Source organism: Mirounga angustirostris, unplaced genomic scaffold, assembly GCF_029215605.1.
Source record: "Mirounga angustirostris isolate CCGP_5_RB_7025 unplaced genomic scaffold, mMirAng1.0.hap1 SCAF_16, whole genome shotgun sequence".
NCBI classification, from domain to species: domain Eukaryota; kingdom Metazoa; phylum Chordata; class Mammalia; order Carnivora; family Phocidae; genus Mirounga; species Mirounga angustirostris.
This window is the reverse complement of record NW_026991724.1, coordinates 14,089,701-14,105,975: the sequence shown is the minus strand read 5'-3', so window position 1 is coordinate 14,105,975 and position 16,275 is coordinate 14,089,701. Positions and strand designations below refer to the sequence as shown.

Genomic DNA, 16,275 nt, shown 5'->3' with positions numbered 1-16,275 from the left:
GGGATACATTGTTAGTTCATATTTGTTTATCCATCCATCGAGCTGTAACTATGTGCCAAAATCTCTCACAGACATTATGACATATGCTCTAAATACAATAAACAAAAACAGACATTGTTCCTACTCTTAAAGTCTTAGAATCTCTGAGGAAACCAGTCATTACTCAGTCACACAAATAAAGATACAAATGTAGCCGCAGTTAAGTATCACCAAGTGAAAGTACATACACTGTCAATAACTTACAACAGTGAAATCAGATCTGATCAAAAAAGTCATGTAAGGGGGAGCCTGGGTGGCTTAGTCGGTTAAGCGTCCAACTCTTGGTTTCAGCTCAGGTCATGATCTCAGGGTTGTGGGAACAAGCCCTGAACTGGGCTCCTTGCCCAGCACAGAGTCTGTTCGAGATCCTCTCTTCCTCTCCCTTCCCTCTGCCCCTCCCACTTGTTCACGCTCTCTCTCAAATAAAATCTTAAAAAAAAAAAAAAGTAAGGCTTCCTGAAGAAAGGAATGATGCTTCACTGAGATGTAAAGGATGACTAGGAGTTAAGAGGAAGGGAAGAACATTCTAGGAAAAGAAAACAGCATGTGCAAAGGCCTCAGGTAGAAAAACTGGGTCAATCCTCAAGCTGAAATAAAGTCAGTGTTGAGCCCCAGGGAGAAGTGTGATAGGAAATGAAGAAAGAGGGCGCCTGGGTGGCTCAGTCGTTAAGCGTCTGCCTTCGGCTCAGGTCATGATCTCAGGGTCCTGGGATCGAGCCCCGCGTCGGGCTCCCTGCTCAGCCAGGAGTCTGCTTCTCCCTCTCCCACTCCCCCTATTTGTGTTCCCTCTCTAGCTGTCTGTCAAATAAATAAATAAATCTTTAAAAAAAAAAAAACACACACACACAAAAAGAAATGAAGAAAGAAAGGCACACAGGGGCCACACAATGCGGAACTATGTAGGCCATATTAGGAATTGTTTCCATCATAAAAACAGCAGCTACTAAAGGGCTTTAAAGCAAGGGGTAGTGACAGAATCAGATCTGTGTTCTGAACAAAACCCTAAGCTGAATAGACTAAAAGAAACCAAAGTATGTGTAGGAAGAAGATTAAAAAAATCCAGGCAGGCATTGAACCAGAGTGGCCCCAACATCTGAGAGTTCAGTAAGGAGGCACTCATTGTTCAGTATGTAGACCTGGTACTTACGACTTAAGGTTGTCATTTGTCTTTTAAATAACAGTTCTTGGTTGCTTTATATTATGCAGGAATTTTTTATTTTTCTTAATTTATTGCTCTTTGTTTATGGCTTTTGGGTTTTATGGACTTTTCCACTATGAGATCATTTTTTTTTTTTTTAAAGATTTTATTTATTTATTTGAGAGAGAGAATGAGATAGAGCATGAGAAGGGGGAGGGTCAGAGGGAGAAGCAGACTCCCTGCTGAGCAGGGAGCCCGATGCGGGACTCGATCCCTGGACTCCAGGATCATGACCTGAGCTGAAGGCAGTCGCTTAACCAACTGAGCCACCCAGGCGCCCTATGAGATCATTTTTTTAAATCTGCCTAGTTTTCTTCTAGTTCCTTTATGAGTTCACCTTTTTAAAATCATGTAAATGTGTTTCATCTTCAATAAATTTTAATATAAAGGAAAAATACAGGAAAGGTTACAACGAAACTGAGGTTGGGACGCCCGGCTGGCTCAGCTGGAGGAGCATGCAACTCTCGATCTAGGGTCGAGTTCAAGCCCCACATTGGGTGTAGAAATTACTTAAATAAAAACTTAAAAAAAAAGAGAGACAGAGACTGAGGTTAAAAGTCTATATAAGCAGCAGCTGCCTCTGAGGCACCTCGCTGGCTCAGTCGGTAGAGTATGGGACTCTTGATCTCAGGGTCGTGAGCTACAAGGAGGAGCAGTTGCCTCTACTCTCCCACCATTCCTCTATTTACACAACTCAGACTCCCAGCCCTACCAGATCAGAATACAGGAGGCTTACTCTCTGGTGAGTTTAGACTAAAGGGATTCTGAACTCCAAGCATAGCAGAGAGCAGAGACACATAATGACAACAGAAAAATTACGTATAAGTCTTCTAAAAGAGAAGAATGAGACCTTTGGCTTCCTTCTCCTCTGGTTCTCAGAAATTCTGCCAGCTTATAACCTCAAGGTAAAAAAAGAGGATTCCTCTCTGAAGGAAATGACCATACCGAGGAAAAAAACTAGTTCCTGATACTCTGGAGTTCCCTTAAGAAAGGGCTTAGATCATTCAACAGTGAAGGCATCTGGCAATAAGCCCCACTCAGGCACACAAGAGGTTCCAAGCCGCTTTTTAAATGCCTCACTTTCAAATATAAACCAACAATCAAGGGTCACCAAACTTGTGAAAAGCCTCTACTACAAAATAGTCTAAAACAAAGAAATAGAACAAGAAAATGGAACAAGAGGGCGCCTGGGTGGCTCAGTTGGTTAAGCGACTGCCTTCGGCTCAGGTCGTGATCCTGGAGTCCCGGGATCGAGTCCCACATCAGGGTCCCTGCTCAGCAGGGAGTCTGCTTCTCCCTCTGACCCTCCTCCCTCTCATGCTGTCTCTCATTCTCTCTCTCGCAAATAAATACAATCTTAAAAAAAAAAAAAAAAGGAAGAAAAGTTAATAAGAAACTAATTCTCAGTTAAAAGACATTAATGCAGCTATGAAACAAAAGCAACAGACTATGAAGTATTCAAATAAAGAATTAGAAAGAGCTCTTAATAATAAAAACATACAGAAGACCAGGAAATCTCAAAAGATGGGTCAGGAGATGACTGAGACAATCTAGAGAATAAAACAAAAAAGGCAAAGATGCAGAAAATAGGAGGGAACAACTCAACTGAATTTGTATCCTAGCAGTCAGTGCCATATCCATGTTGTGATGGGGAAGTTTTTAACGTCTATCTCTTCTGCTAGATTTTAAACCTACAAGAGTAGGGTTGGTGTCATATTTTGCTCATTACTGTACCCTCAGTGCCCACCTAACTTGTAACATACACCCAATGAGTATTTGTGAAATTAATGAATGAAGCAAAACATCTGTCACCTTAAGTTAATGTTATTTTAACTTTACTGGTTTACAGTTGCTTAAGAACTTTTCTATTTGAATATACTTAACATTACAATAAAAACAAGACAAAACTGGAGATACACAAAACTTTGCTCCTTAAAAAAAATTATTTAAGTTTGAAAACACTGTTCTGTTGCATTATACAAGGCCTGAAAAGGAGGTAGAGACAAATTTATAAAGCCTGTTTCAAAGACACCATGAAAAGGGTACAAAATATCTGGTCAAATAAGCAGAAGTGAATTTTGTTAACCAACCTAAAAATATGACAAACCTCAGACATCACTGAAACTCACTGTACTCACTATTTTCAACTCAGCCACTTCTGACTGGAGCCGAGGAGCAGCCCATATCAGTGTAGACACGGATTCAGCCAGACCAGAATCTAGTTCCCTAATTAAGGAAAAAAATTAATAAAATTTAATATTCTTTAAAAGAAAACAGGGGCATCTGGGTGGCTCAGGTCATGGTCCCAGAGTTCCAGGATTAAGCTCTGTATTGGGCTCCCTGCTCGGTGGGGAGTTTGCTTCTCCCTCTCCCTCTGCTCCTCCCCTGCTCGTGCTCTCTCTAATAAATAAAAATTTTTTTAAAGATTTTATTTATTTGAGACAGTAAGCCAGAGAGAGCACAAGCCAGTGGGGAGAGGCAGAGGGAGAAAGAGACTCCCCGCTGAGCAGGGAGCCTGATATCAGACTCAATCCCAGGACCCTGGGATCATAACCTGAGCTGAAGGCAGACACTTAACCGACTGAGCCACCCAGGCACACCTAAATAAAATCTTTAAAAAAAAAAAATTCTTTAGGGCGCCTGGGTGGCTCAGTTGGTTAAGCGACTGCCTTCGGCTCAGGTCATGGTCCTGGAGTCCCGGGATCGAGTCCCGCATCGGGCTCCCTGCTCAGCGGGGAGTCTGCTTCTCCCTCTGACCCTCCTCCCTCTCATGCTCTCTGTCTCTCATTCTCTCTCTCTCAAATAAATAAATAAATTTAAAAAAAAAAAAAAAAAAAAATTCTTTAAAACAAACCAACAAAACCCCAGAATTTGTATCATATGTTTGATAGCCTCTCAAGTTCTTTCACAAATCTCACTGGATTCTCACAAATAATTCTAGGGCTTCTAGCCATTTTCATCATCCTATTTTACTTCTGGGGAATCTCTGACAAGGCCAAGGTCACAAAGTCAGGAAATGGTAGAGCCAAGACTCAAACTTAGACTTTTTTTTTTTTTTTAAAGATTTTTTTTATTTATTCATTTGAGACACAGAGATACAGAAAGAGAGAGAGAGCATGAGCGGGGGGGGGAGACAGAGGGAGAGGGAGAAGCAGGCTCCCCGCCAAGCCAGGAGCCCGACGTGGGACTCGATCCCAGGACCCTGGCATCATGACCTGAGCTGAAGGCAGACACCTAACCATCTGAGCCACCCAGGCGCCCCAAACTTAGACCTTCTGATTTCAGAGTCTTTATTTTCTTTTCAGTTGTTTACATGGAGATCAGTCCTTCCAGCAAAGGTATTAGGAAAAAGGTCCTTGGCTATGTGAAGTAGTCCCCTAGTTCTAGCCCCCCACATGCAGTAGACCGGTTATTACTCCCTTCTCAAAATCCCTTTCTCAAAAAGGTGATTTGATCTAGGTCTTCAAAATACCTTATTTCATTTCATTACAGTTATACAAGATGAAGTTCTAGAAACCTACCGAACTACACTGTGCATACAGTTAACAATACTATACTAGGCACTTAAAAATGTTAAGAGAGTAGAGGGGCGCCTGGGTGGCTCAGCTGGTTAAATGTCTGACACTTGGTTTCGGCTCAGGTCATGATCTCACGGTTGTGAGATCAAGGCCCCTGTCAGGCTCCACGCTTAGCGCGGAGTCTGCTTGGGATTCTTTCCCTCTGCTCCTCCACCCCCTCCCCTCCTGGTGCATGCGTGCTCTTTCTCTCTAAAATAAATAAATAAATCTTTTTTAAAAATGTTAAGAGGGGGATGCCTGGGTGGCTCAGTCAGTTAAGTGCCTTTGGCTCAGGTCATGGTCCCAGGGTCCTGGGATCGAGTCCTGCATCGGGCTCCTTGCTCAGCGGGGAGCCTGCTTCTCCCTCTCCCTCTGCCTGCTGCTCCCCCTGCTTGTGCTGTCAAATAAATAAAATCTTAAAAAAAAAAATGTTAAGAGGGTAGGAATCTGATGTCATGTGTTCTTATCAAAAAAGATGTGTGTGGGGGACACAAGGAAACTTCTAGAGGTAACAAATGTTTATTACCTTGATTGTGGTGATGGTTATGCAGGCGTATGCATATGTCCAAACTCATCAAACTGTATACATATATACAGTTTTTCTCTATAAATCATACCTAAATTAAGTTTAAAAAAAAAAGACAAAATTATCTTACTTCATAGACTGGATGAGACCAAACCGAGCCAGCAGCAGATCACAATACAGCTCCAGAATCTCCATGGCCTCCACAAGGTAGTCTTCTCGGATAATGTGCTCCACCCGGATCCGAGCTCGTTCATCCTTCCCAGCAGCCAGATAGTCAGCAATCTCTTTCCTTGCTTTCTGGGCCAGTTCCGCTAAGGCACAAATCCCGTCCACTCACACAGCAGCAATACACTGGGCCCTGGCCTGCAGGAGACTTCTACCCCAGGAGTGAACTGGGTGTTTCTAGTACATGCCTAGCTCACTTGTCTTTTACCAAATCTAGTCCCAACTCATCTAGTCTCCAGAATTTGCTCCTTTGTCTAGGTGAGAATATTGCTGTTATAGCCACAAATTTACCTCAGGAGTCATGTTACCAATTCCCTGCAACAGAATGATTCAATCTAACTTGTCACAAAGAGCAGCAGTAATTATCTAAAGCTTAAAGGATATGGGATCCCTAAGACTTCACAGTACTAGCCTCACAGAGCTAATATTAGGATGGGAGACCCCAGTGATTTTGGGAAAGAAAATATACGGCAATCATGCATTACTCACTTTTTTTTTTCTCCAATAGTTTAAGACGGTTTATGACTAATCGCAAATTAACTCGTAAACGCTCAGCTTTAAATCCAGAGCCCAGCATGCTGTGCTGTTCCTCCTGGAAAAAGATAAGCACAGTTACTACTTTCAAGCTGAAATTATTCCAGTTAGAGGGTGGATTAGCTTCCTCTAGAATGGCTTCCTAATACAGGCAAAACAACATGATCTGATTCACATTTCTTGAAGATCATTTTGGTTTGCGTAGAGAACTGATTGGGGGAGGGTAATAACAGAAGCAAGAGGACCAAGGAGAGAAGGCTATTACTATAGTCCAGACGAGATGGAAATACCTTAGACTAGGGTAGCATGACTTGATTTGAGATCTAGCTTGAAGGCAGAGCTAAAAGAATCTGGTAATGGATAAAATGAGTATCTATATTTTGGTGTAGGAGTGGGTTGATAGGGGCGCCTGGGTGGCTCAGTTGGTTAAGCGACTGCCTTCGGCTCAGGTCATGATCCTGGAGTCCCGGGATCGAGTCCCACACGTCGGGCTCCCTGCTCGGCAGGGAGTCTGCTTCTCCCTCTGACCCTCCCCGTCTCATGTGCTCTCTCTCTCTCATTCTCTCTCTCTCAAATAAATAAATAAAATCTTAAAAAAAAAAAAAAAAAAAAGGAGTGGGTTGATAAAAAGACAAAGCAGCAGCAGGAAGGACTCCTACCTGTCCCAAAAATCTCATCAGGGCAGTGATGAGGAAAGACTATCATATTTAGAACCAAATTCAAAAATAGTCTCCCATTAGTTCCTCAAGTCCTCCTACTAAGTCTCAGCCTGTGGGAAAAAGCCAGTGCCCAAGATCACAAAAATATTAATATTTACTGACTTGCAAAGAAATATACAAAGGGATGAAAAATCCAAGAAAAAAACTACTCTATAAAATTTAACAACAGAAGGCTATTTACCAAGACTCTGAATGAACAGCAAAGTTATAGTCAACAAAACTACTCCCTTCCACCCACAAGGGGGTATATACCATTGTGCATTTCATATTGAGACAGTGCAAATTCTATGTCTCCCAATGAATTCTCGACTTGAACTTCAAAACATACAACATCCAAACAAAAGCTAGGTCTAATAAACTAATCAATAAACAGACAAACCAAAAAAGATATCCAATGTAAGGAAAAACACTAGGGATATTTGTCCGCTTGTGCATAAACCACTAATAACCTCCAGAAGCCTTTATATATTTAATAATTAACCTAAGTCTCAGTTTACAACGGGGCTTGTATGTCATGAAATATCTGGGAACCATTACACTGAATTATATTCAACCCACTCAACAAATACCGAATATTTCTACATCAAACAATAGCTAAATGCTGAAGATTTACAAAAAAAAAAAGTACAGTCCTTGCCCTCAAAGGAACTTATATTCTATTGGAAAAAAACAGCTTAAGAAAATCTGGCAACTATAATACTATTTGGTAAAAAGTGTAATTTTAGAGTGGTTCTCAACTGAAAGAGACTTTGTCCCATATGGGACATTTGGCAATGACTGGAGACATGCTGGGTTGTCACGATTGGAAGGGATGCTACTGGCATCTGGTGGGTAGATGCCAGGAATACTGCTGCTAAACATTCTACAATCAACAGGACAGTCCCCCACAACAAAAAAATTATCCAGCCCAAATGTCAGTAGTGCCAAGATTAAAAAACCTAATTCTAGAGAAAAGACACCCAATCTTAGAGACATTACAGAATACTTTCCAGGAGAAGGAAAGTCTAAGTTGGGTCCTAAAGGACAAACAAATTAAGTATAAGGTAAAAAGAGGATGTGACTACCCCAGGCAGAGGAAGTGCTGTATCTAAACTCCAGGTACCAGAGAGAACAAGAAACTTTCAGAAGAACACAAGTTCAGTACAGGTGAAGAATGGCATTAACTACAGTTCATGCCGTAACATCTCTCACAATCATAAATTCAAAACTTCAATTTGACAATTATTTATAAGAGAACAGGTGCTGTGGTAGGTTCTGGTGCTAACTAGATCCAGACAATATCCTTGTTTTCAAGGCCTTCATAACCAGAGATGGATCGGACAACCAGAAAAACAGTAATTAGTACTATCATTTGCCGTACCAGGCACTGGCCCAGGATCAACCAGCAACTAAGTGGCAGAATGAAGAATAAAATCTAAGTGAATCTAAACTCAAAACCCAAGTAAACAATCTTAATCATATGCTCCTATAGCATTTCAGCACAAAAAATTATACTATATATTTTTCAATCCCTTTCAACAAATATTCATTGATTGTCTACAATACTGTGACAGGAGCTAGATACACTGGCACTGAAAAACAGACATGGTTATTGCCCTCATGGAGTTCACAGTCTAGTTAGAGAAAACTATCACCTCAGTAACTATAAAATAACAAGTAAGTAAATAAGTGTTGCTCTGGAGTTTATTATAAGGGGTTAACTTCTTTGGCCATTTACTTGGATACTGTTTCGAAGATAAAAGATAACAAAATCAGGGGTTACTGTAGAGTCACAAGGTATGACAGAAAAATGTCATGATTTCTCTGTGGTTCTTAACTAATCTATAAGCATTGATTTTGTGATGCATCAATATATATGAGAACTAAACTTCAGTATTATAAATATTTTCAAAAGGCTTAAGAACATATACATTTTGACCTATTAATTCTACTCCTAGGAACTTAGCCTAAAGAAACAGAGCTTCATTCAGACTTTTATATAAAAATATTTATCAGCACATTTTAAGACCAAAAAATTAGAATAATGAAATATTGCTTATTAAACTATAGTATATTTGTGATGGAATTTTATGTAGCCATTAAATATTTAAAAAGTATTTACTGATGTGAAAATATATCAATGATATTAGTTGAAAAGGCAGGACTACATATATGAAGTATGACCCCAATTCTGAGTTTAAAAAAGCAAATATACATATAAACAAAGGCTGGACTAAAAAGAAAAAAGATTTAATTATTACTGTACGTAAACTCTTTCCAAACCCAATGAGTTAAGACTAACAGGAGAGCTAATATTAAAAACCAAACCCACCTCAGAAAGCAAACAATTTAGAATTTCTATTAAAAGACAAATAATAGGGGCGCCTGGGTGGCTCAGTCATTAAGCGTCTGCCTTCGGCTCAGGTCATGATCCCAGGGTCCTGGGATCGAGCCCCACATCGGGCTCCCTGCTCGGCAGGAAGCCTGCTTCTCGCTCTCTCACTCCCCCCTGCTTGTGTTCCCTCTCTCGCTGTGTCTCTGTCAAATAAATAAAATAAAATCTTAAAAAAAAAAAAAAAGACAAATAATAATATAAATTCATTGCCTCCTTAGAAAAACAAAGTATTAACTCATCAGAAAACAATAACCAAGATCACCTTATCGTAAGTGGAATATATGTGGAATCTGAAAAAAAAAAAACCACCCACACGCTCATAGATACAGAGAACAGACTGGTGGTTGCCAGAGGTGGGTGGCAGAGAATGTCAAAAACTACAAAGAAAAATAAGTATGGTGCATTCCTGAGCACCAAAAAAGTGCTTACAATTGTCCAGTAATTTATGACCATCTCCTTTGACAAATAAACAAACAATAAAAAGAAAGTACATGCACACTGTGTGCAAGGCCTATGATGAAGAGCTAATGCAAGAAAAGGAGCACAGAGGAGAAATCTCACTGCGTGCCAGGTCCTGGCCTTCATATCCATCAGCTCATCTGTCTCACCACAGATGAGTGGCAAGATCTGGGTTCAAAGCCCAAATGCAACATTACCCACACAGGGTGACCACTTAGCAAAAATATTACAACTGTGATTAAAAATGTAAACATGGTCTTGATAACCCTCCTAACTCAGATGCTCTTCCATCGAGGGCCAGCACAAGGGGAGAGCTATGAAGGAGAACATCCATTCTGCCATGGAGCTCTGGGAAGCTTCCAAGAAGAGAAGGGATGTGCACTAGGCTTTCAGTGTAAAGAGGACTCTATAGACAAGCAATGCAGCAAAGGTTAACAGAGGCTTGATTATCAATCCTAACTTCTGTTCTTAATAGCCTTTGCCCATGCCATTTAACTACTCTGAGCATCATTTTCCTTACCTTTAAGATGAAGACAATAGCAAATACAACTAAACAAACATAAGAACAAACTAACAATTCCTATCAGGCACTCTCCTATGCACAAAGCAACAGCCACATGCCTTAGCAGAAAGCAAAAGAGGCAACACAGTTTGTGGAGGACAAAAGAGAAAAACTAGCAGCACGTCTACTATGGATGTAAAACCACAACCAGAAATAAAAAGTCCCCTAGCTTTTTACGGCCAGAGACAAATGCCCAGACTCCTAAGAAGGAACACTAAAGTGCATCTGAAATGCACAAATGAAGTCTTGGAAAGGGAATGCCTGGGGGAGAAGAATTTTAGAAGGAAGGGAGAGGAGCCCTTTAGAAAACTATGCTGAAGGGGAAAAGGGGCAAAGGGAGAGTTCTGTCAGGAACAAGAAACTTTTTTTTTTTTTTAAGATTTTATTTATTTATTTGAGAGAGAGAATGAGAGGCAGAGAGCACGAGAGGGAAGAGGGCAGAGGGAGAAGCAGACCCCCCGCTGAGCAGGGAGCCCGATGTGGGACTCAATCCTGGGACTCCAGGATCATGACCTGAGCCGAAGGCAGTCGCTTAACCAAGTGAGCCACCCAGGCGCCCCAAGAAACTTTCTTTAAAAGTCAAAGGAGGGACACCTGGGTGGCTCAGTAGGTTAAGTAGGTTCAGCTTAGGTCATGATCCCAGGGTCCTGGGATCGAGTCCTGCATCGGGCTCCCTGATCAGAAGGGAGCCTGCTTCTCCCTCTGCCTGCCACTACCCATGCTTGTGTTCTTGCTCTGACAAAAAAATAAATAAAATCTTAAAAAATAAAATAAAATAAAGGGACACCTGGGTGGCTCTGTCATTTAAGCGGCTGCCTTTGGCTCAGGTCATGATCCCGGGGTCCTGGGATCAAGTCCCATCAGGCTCCTTGCTCAGCAGGGAGCCTGCTTCTCCCTCTGCCTGCCGCTCCCCCTGCTTGTACTCTCTGACAAAATCTTTAAAAAAAAAAAGTCAAAGCAAACACAATACATCTCCCCATCTCAAAAAAAAGCAAAAGTTAATGAGGACATGAAAAGAAAAGAGTAGAGCTGATTAATACATTAATACATATTTAGGAAAATTAAGTTTACCAAAAAAATTAATTCATCAGAATAGGTAAAGTGAGCCAGACACTGAAAGACACATGTTAACAGAGGAAATGGGTAACAAAGGAGTGGTTTTAGCAACATGAAATGCTAGAGGGTGTAAAGACATCTTTATTTCACATATTTGCCTAAGATGGCCAGTGTCCACAAATGCTAGTTTAGGACTGCTGAAACAGCCTGGGAAGGAAAAGATCCCAAATCATAAGAAAAGGGACTTTGAAGAAGAAAAGTGCTAAAATTCCCTGAAAGGGGTGCTTAACAAATGTTTTATACTGCTAACAGAAATCCAATTCTGTGAAGGAAGTTGAAAATACTGAAGTGTGGCAAAGTTGTTTATATTTCACTCTTCATCTTTTAGCTGGGGATATTTGGGAAAGAGAAACTCCAAAAGCCTACTGTAAACCTGTGGAAGGCAGATAAAAATAAACCCAAATTACGAATCTTATCATTCAGTAATAACATTTTTTTGTTTAAATCTAGAACAACAAGTAAAATCACAGGGCCTGTTCAGGGACTCTAACAATCAGGATTCCAGCTGAAAACAGATTAGCATCCACAACCTGGGTAACCTGAGAAGAATTTAATAGACTATGTACAAAGGTGTGGCTAAGGTTTAGAGAAACCAACAAAGGATAGTGTATTGCCCCAGAACCACTAACATCCAGGCCTCAAAGGGAAAGAAGAGGAACTGACACCTCGCATGAGTAGCTATATGAAGAGGGTCTCCAGACAGGAATCAAGGTCATTGGTAGAGGCATGCAGACAATTTGCAGCAACCTGGCAGGAAAGGAGAAGGGAAATAAATAGCTAGCCCTCATTCCTCCTGCCCTCTGGTCTCCTGGTACCTCCCATCTACCCCCAACTGGAAGGCAGAAAGTAAAGGGGCCCATAGACACAGTGTACAAGAGTGAGCCTCCAGGGACATACATCAGAGGAATGATGCTATGTGGCTCTGGAGAAGAAGTTATCAAGCATAAAGGTTACACACACACACGCGCACACACACACAAGACCAAACAAGAAGGAACCTAGATCTAACAAAGCAACCCCAGATTTACACTGTAGTTAAGATTTCGGCTAACCAGACCAGAAAACTGAAGTTAAATGAATAGCCTAAAAAAAGAAAACTGGGGCACCCAGGTGGTTCAGTCGGTAGAGCAACCAACTCTTTGTTTCAGGTGGGGTCATGATCTCAGGGTCACAGGATTGACCCCAGTGTGGGGCTCCACACTCAAAGTCTGCTCCCCCTCTCCCTCTATCCACCCCAACTTGTGTGCTACCTCTAAAATAAATAAATCTTTTTTAAAAAAAGGTAAGGGCGCCTCAGTGGCTCAGTCAGTTAAATGTCTGCCTTTGGCTCAGTCATGATCCCAGCATCCTGGGATTGAGTCCCACATCGGGCTCCCTAATCAGTGGGAAGCCTGCTTCTTCCTCCTCTGTAGCTCCCTCTCCTGCTCCCCCCGCATTTGTGCTCTGTCAAATAAATAAAACCTTAAAAAAAAAAAAGGAAAAAAAAGTGTTTGAAAGGATATGGAAAAAACTGGGGCCCCTGTGTACCACTGTTGGTGAGACTGTAAAGTGGAGTACCACCATGGAAAACAGTATGGTAGTTCCTTAAAAAACTGAAAATAGAATGACCTTATGATCCAGCAATCCCACTTCTGAGTATATATCCAAAAGAACTGAAAATAAAATTTCAAAGAGATATTTGCACACCCATGTTCCTAGCAGCATTATCCACTATAGTCAAGAGGTGAAAGTAACCCAAATGTTCACTGACAGATGAATGGATAAATAAAACATGCTGTTTATATTTATGTATCCTGACATATATAAGAGTATTAGTAAAGTCTGAGTCCATGTTGTAGCGTGTGACAGGATTTCCTTCCTTTACAAGGGTGAATAATACTCTATTTGTCTAGTAGTATTTGATAAAATGTATGCCTTAATGTGTAAAGTAAATGTATACCTTAGTAGCTGGCAATCCCATTCCTGAACATATACCCTCAAAGAAATTTGTAGAAAGGGCCATGAAGACACATGTGTAAGAATCCTATGGTGGGGCGCCTGGATGGCTCAGTCATTAAGCATCTGCCTTCGGCTCAGATCATGATCCCAGGGTCCTAGGATCGAGCCCCACATCGGGCTCCCTGCTCCACGGGAAGCCTGCTTCTCCCTCTCCCACTCCCCCTGCTTGTGTTCCCTCTCTTGCTGTGTCTCTCACTGTCAAATAAATAATCTTTAAAAAAAAAAAAAAAAAAAAGGATCCTATGGTAGTAAGGAGGTGGCAGAATACTATGTGTCCATTACAAGAGGACAAATAATACAACAGACTACTACACAGCAGTCAGAATTAATGAACTAGCTATACTTAGAGCAACATGTGTAGTCCTTAAAAAACAAGCAAGGAGTGCCTGGGCAGCTCATTCAATTCAGTGTCCAACTCTTGGTTTCGGCTGAGGTCATGATCTCTTGGGTGGGGAGATCGCACCTCTCGGCGGGCTCCATGCTCAGTGGGGTATCTCCTTGAAGATTCTCTCCCTCAGCCCCTCCCCCACCCGCAGTCGTGCTCTCACAAATCTTTAAAAAAAAAAAGAAATAAGAAATAAAAGATACAAAAACAAATAAAACTTTAGAATTGAAAAAAACAATAACCAAGGTAAGAAACTCACTGATGGGCTCAATAGCAGAATGGAAATGACAGAGGAAAGAGCCAGGGCACCTGAAGACAGATCAATAAAAAGTATCAAATTTGAAAAAGAGATTAAAAAAAGATTGAAAAAGTGAACAAAGTCTCAGAGATCTGTAGGGCAATAGTAAAGGATCTAATATCTGTGTCCTCAGAGTCCCAGAAGTGTGGTACCAAAAAATAGTGAAAAACTATAGGCTGAGGGGGCACCTGGGTGGCTGGCTGCCAGTCAAGCATCCAACTCTTGATTTTGGCTCAGGTCACAATCTCAGGGTCATGATATTGAGCCCTACATAGGGCTCCACACTCAGCTGGGAGTCTACTTGAGATTCTCTCCCTCTCTCCCTTTTCCCCTTCCCCCAGCTTGCACACACACTCTCTATAAAATAAATCTTAAAAAAAAGCAAACCATAGGCTGAAAACTTCCCAAATTTAGCAAATGGCATAAGTGTACAGACTGGAAAAGCTTAGGGAATTCCAAACAGAATAAACCCAAAGAAATGTATGCCCAGACTTATCATCATCAAACCGCTGAAAACTAAAGATAAATTTATAAAATACTGAAAGGAGCCAGAGAAAAATCCATTACTTATAGATGACCTATTCAAATGACTATGAATTTCACATCAGAAATCATAGAGGCTCAAGAGAAGTGGAACAGTATTCCTTTTTTTTTTTTTTTTAAGATTTTATTTATTTGACAGAGACACAGGGAGAGCAGGAACACAAGCAGGGGGCAGTGGGAGTGGGAGAAGCAGGTCTCCCGCGGAGCAGAGAGCCTGATGCAGGGCTCGATCCCAGGATCCCGGGATCATGACCTGAGCCAAAGGCAGACGCTCAAACGACTGAGCCACCCAGGCACCTCTGGAACAATATTTCTAAATTGCTGAAAGAACTGTGAAGCAGGAATTCTATATCCACCGAAAATATCCTTCAAAAATGAAGGTGAAATAAAGTCATTCTCAGATGAGGGAAAACTAATAAAAGAATTTGTCACCAACAAACCTCTTAAGAAGTTTTCCAGGCAGGGGTGCCTGGGTGGCTCAGTTGGTTAAGCAACTGCCTTCAGTTCAGGTCATGATCCTGGAGTCCCAGGATCGAGTCCTCATCAGGCTCCCTGCTCAGCCAGGGAGTCTGCTTCTCCCTCTGACCTTCCCCCCTCTCATGCTCTCTTTCTCTCTCTCAAATAAATAAAATCTTTAAAAAAAAGTTTTCCAAGCAGAAGCGATACCAGAAGGAAATCTGGAATATTAAAAAAAAGGAAAAAATGGAAAATATCTATAACTTACATTACAGATACAAATATCTGGGAAATGTAATAGAGGACTCCTCTTGAGTGTCTTTAAATGCATTTCTTATAGTTAAAAGCAAAACTAGTAACATTGTCTAATGGGGTTTTCAATGTATATACATAAGATAAACATAATGGAAAAAAGGGAGCAGGGTAAAGTGATCTATAGGATGTCTCTATATTCCACAGGAAGTGGTAAAATACTGGGGTGCCTGGGTGGCTCAGTTGTTAGGTGTCTGCCTTCGGCTCAGGTCATGATCCCAGGGTCCTGAGACTGAGCCCCACATCAGGCTCCCTGCTCGGCAGGAAGCCTGCTTCTCCCTCTCCCATTCCCCCTGCTTGTGTTCCTTCCCTCACTGTCTCTGTGTCAAATAAAATCTTAAAAAAAAAGGGGTGGAGGGGAAGGGGTAAAATACTGACTCTAGGTACACTGTGAAAGTACATCCATTATAATCCCCACAGTGACCTGTAAAACATATTATAAAAAACAAAACCAAAAACCAGAATTTAAACTAGAATACTAGTGTTCAAATAACCCAAAAGAAGGCAAAAGCAGAAACAGAAATGAAAAACAGAGGAAAAAACAGGAAACATAATAAAATGGTGGACCTAAATTCAAATATAATAATTACATAAAAAAATTATATAGAAATGGTCTAAAAACAATTTAAAGACAAGAGACTGTCCAAAAAAGGGTCCATCTATATACTATCAACAAGAAACTCACTTTGATATGATAAAATGAGTATGTTAAAAGTAAAAGGATGAGGGATGCCTGGGTGGCTCAGTGTGTTAGGCATCCTACTCTTGATTTTGGCTCAGGTCATGAGCTCAGGGTCATGAGATCAAGCACTGCACTGGGCTCTGCACTCAACACGGAATCTGCTTGTCCCTCTTCCTCTGCTCCTCCCATCACTCACACGCTCCCTCTCTCTCTCTCTCTCTCTCAAACAAATCAGTAAAATCTTAAGGGGTGCATGGGTGGCTCAGTCAGTTAAATGGCTGCCTTCAGCTTG

At 41.2% G+C, this 16,275-nt stretch overlaps 1 protein-coding gene across 1 annotated transcript in view; it reads right to left on the bottom strand.

The window, feature by feature from the left end:
- Positions 1-16,275, bottom strand: part of IST1 (IST1 factor associated with ESCRT-III) — a 34,215-nt gene that overhangs the window by 6,851 nt on the left and 11,089 nt on the right. The window contains exons 2-4 of the mRNA XM_045890813.3: positions 6,035-6,137; positions 5,451-5,631; positions 3,376-3,463 (exon numbers count right to left, since the gene is read on the bottom strand). Coding sequence (XP_045746769.2) covers positions 3,376-3,463; positions 5,451-5,631; positions 6,035-6,122 — 357 coding nt within the window. The 5' untranslated portion in view covers positions 6,123-6,137. The remainder of the gene's footprint in view (positions 1-3,375; positions 3,464-5,450; positions 5,632-6,034; positions 6,138-16,275) is intronic.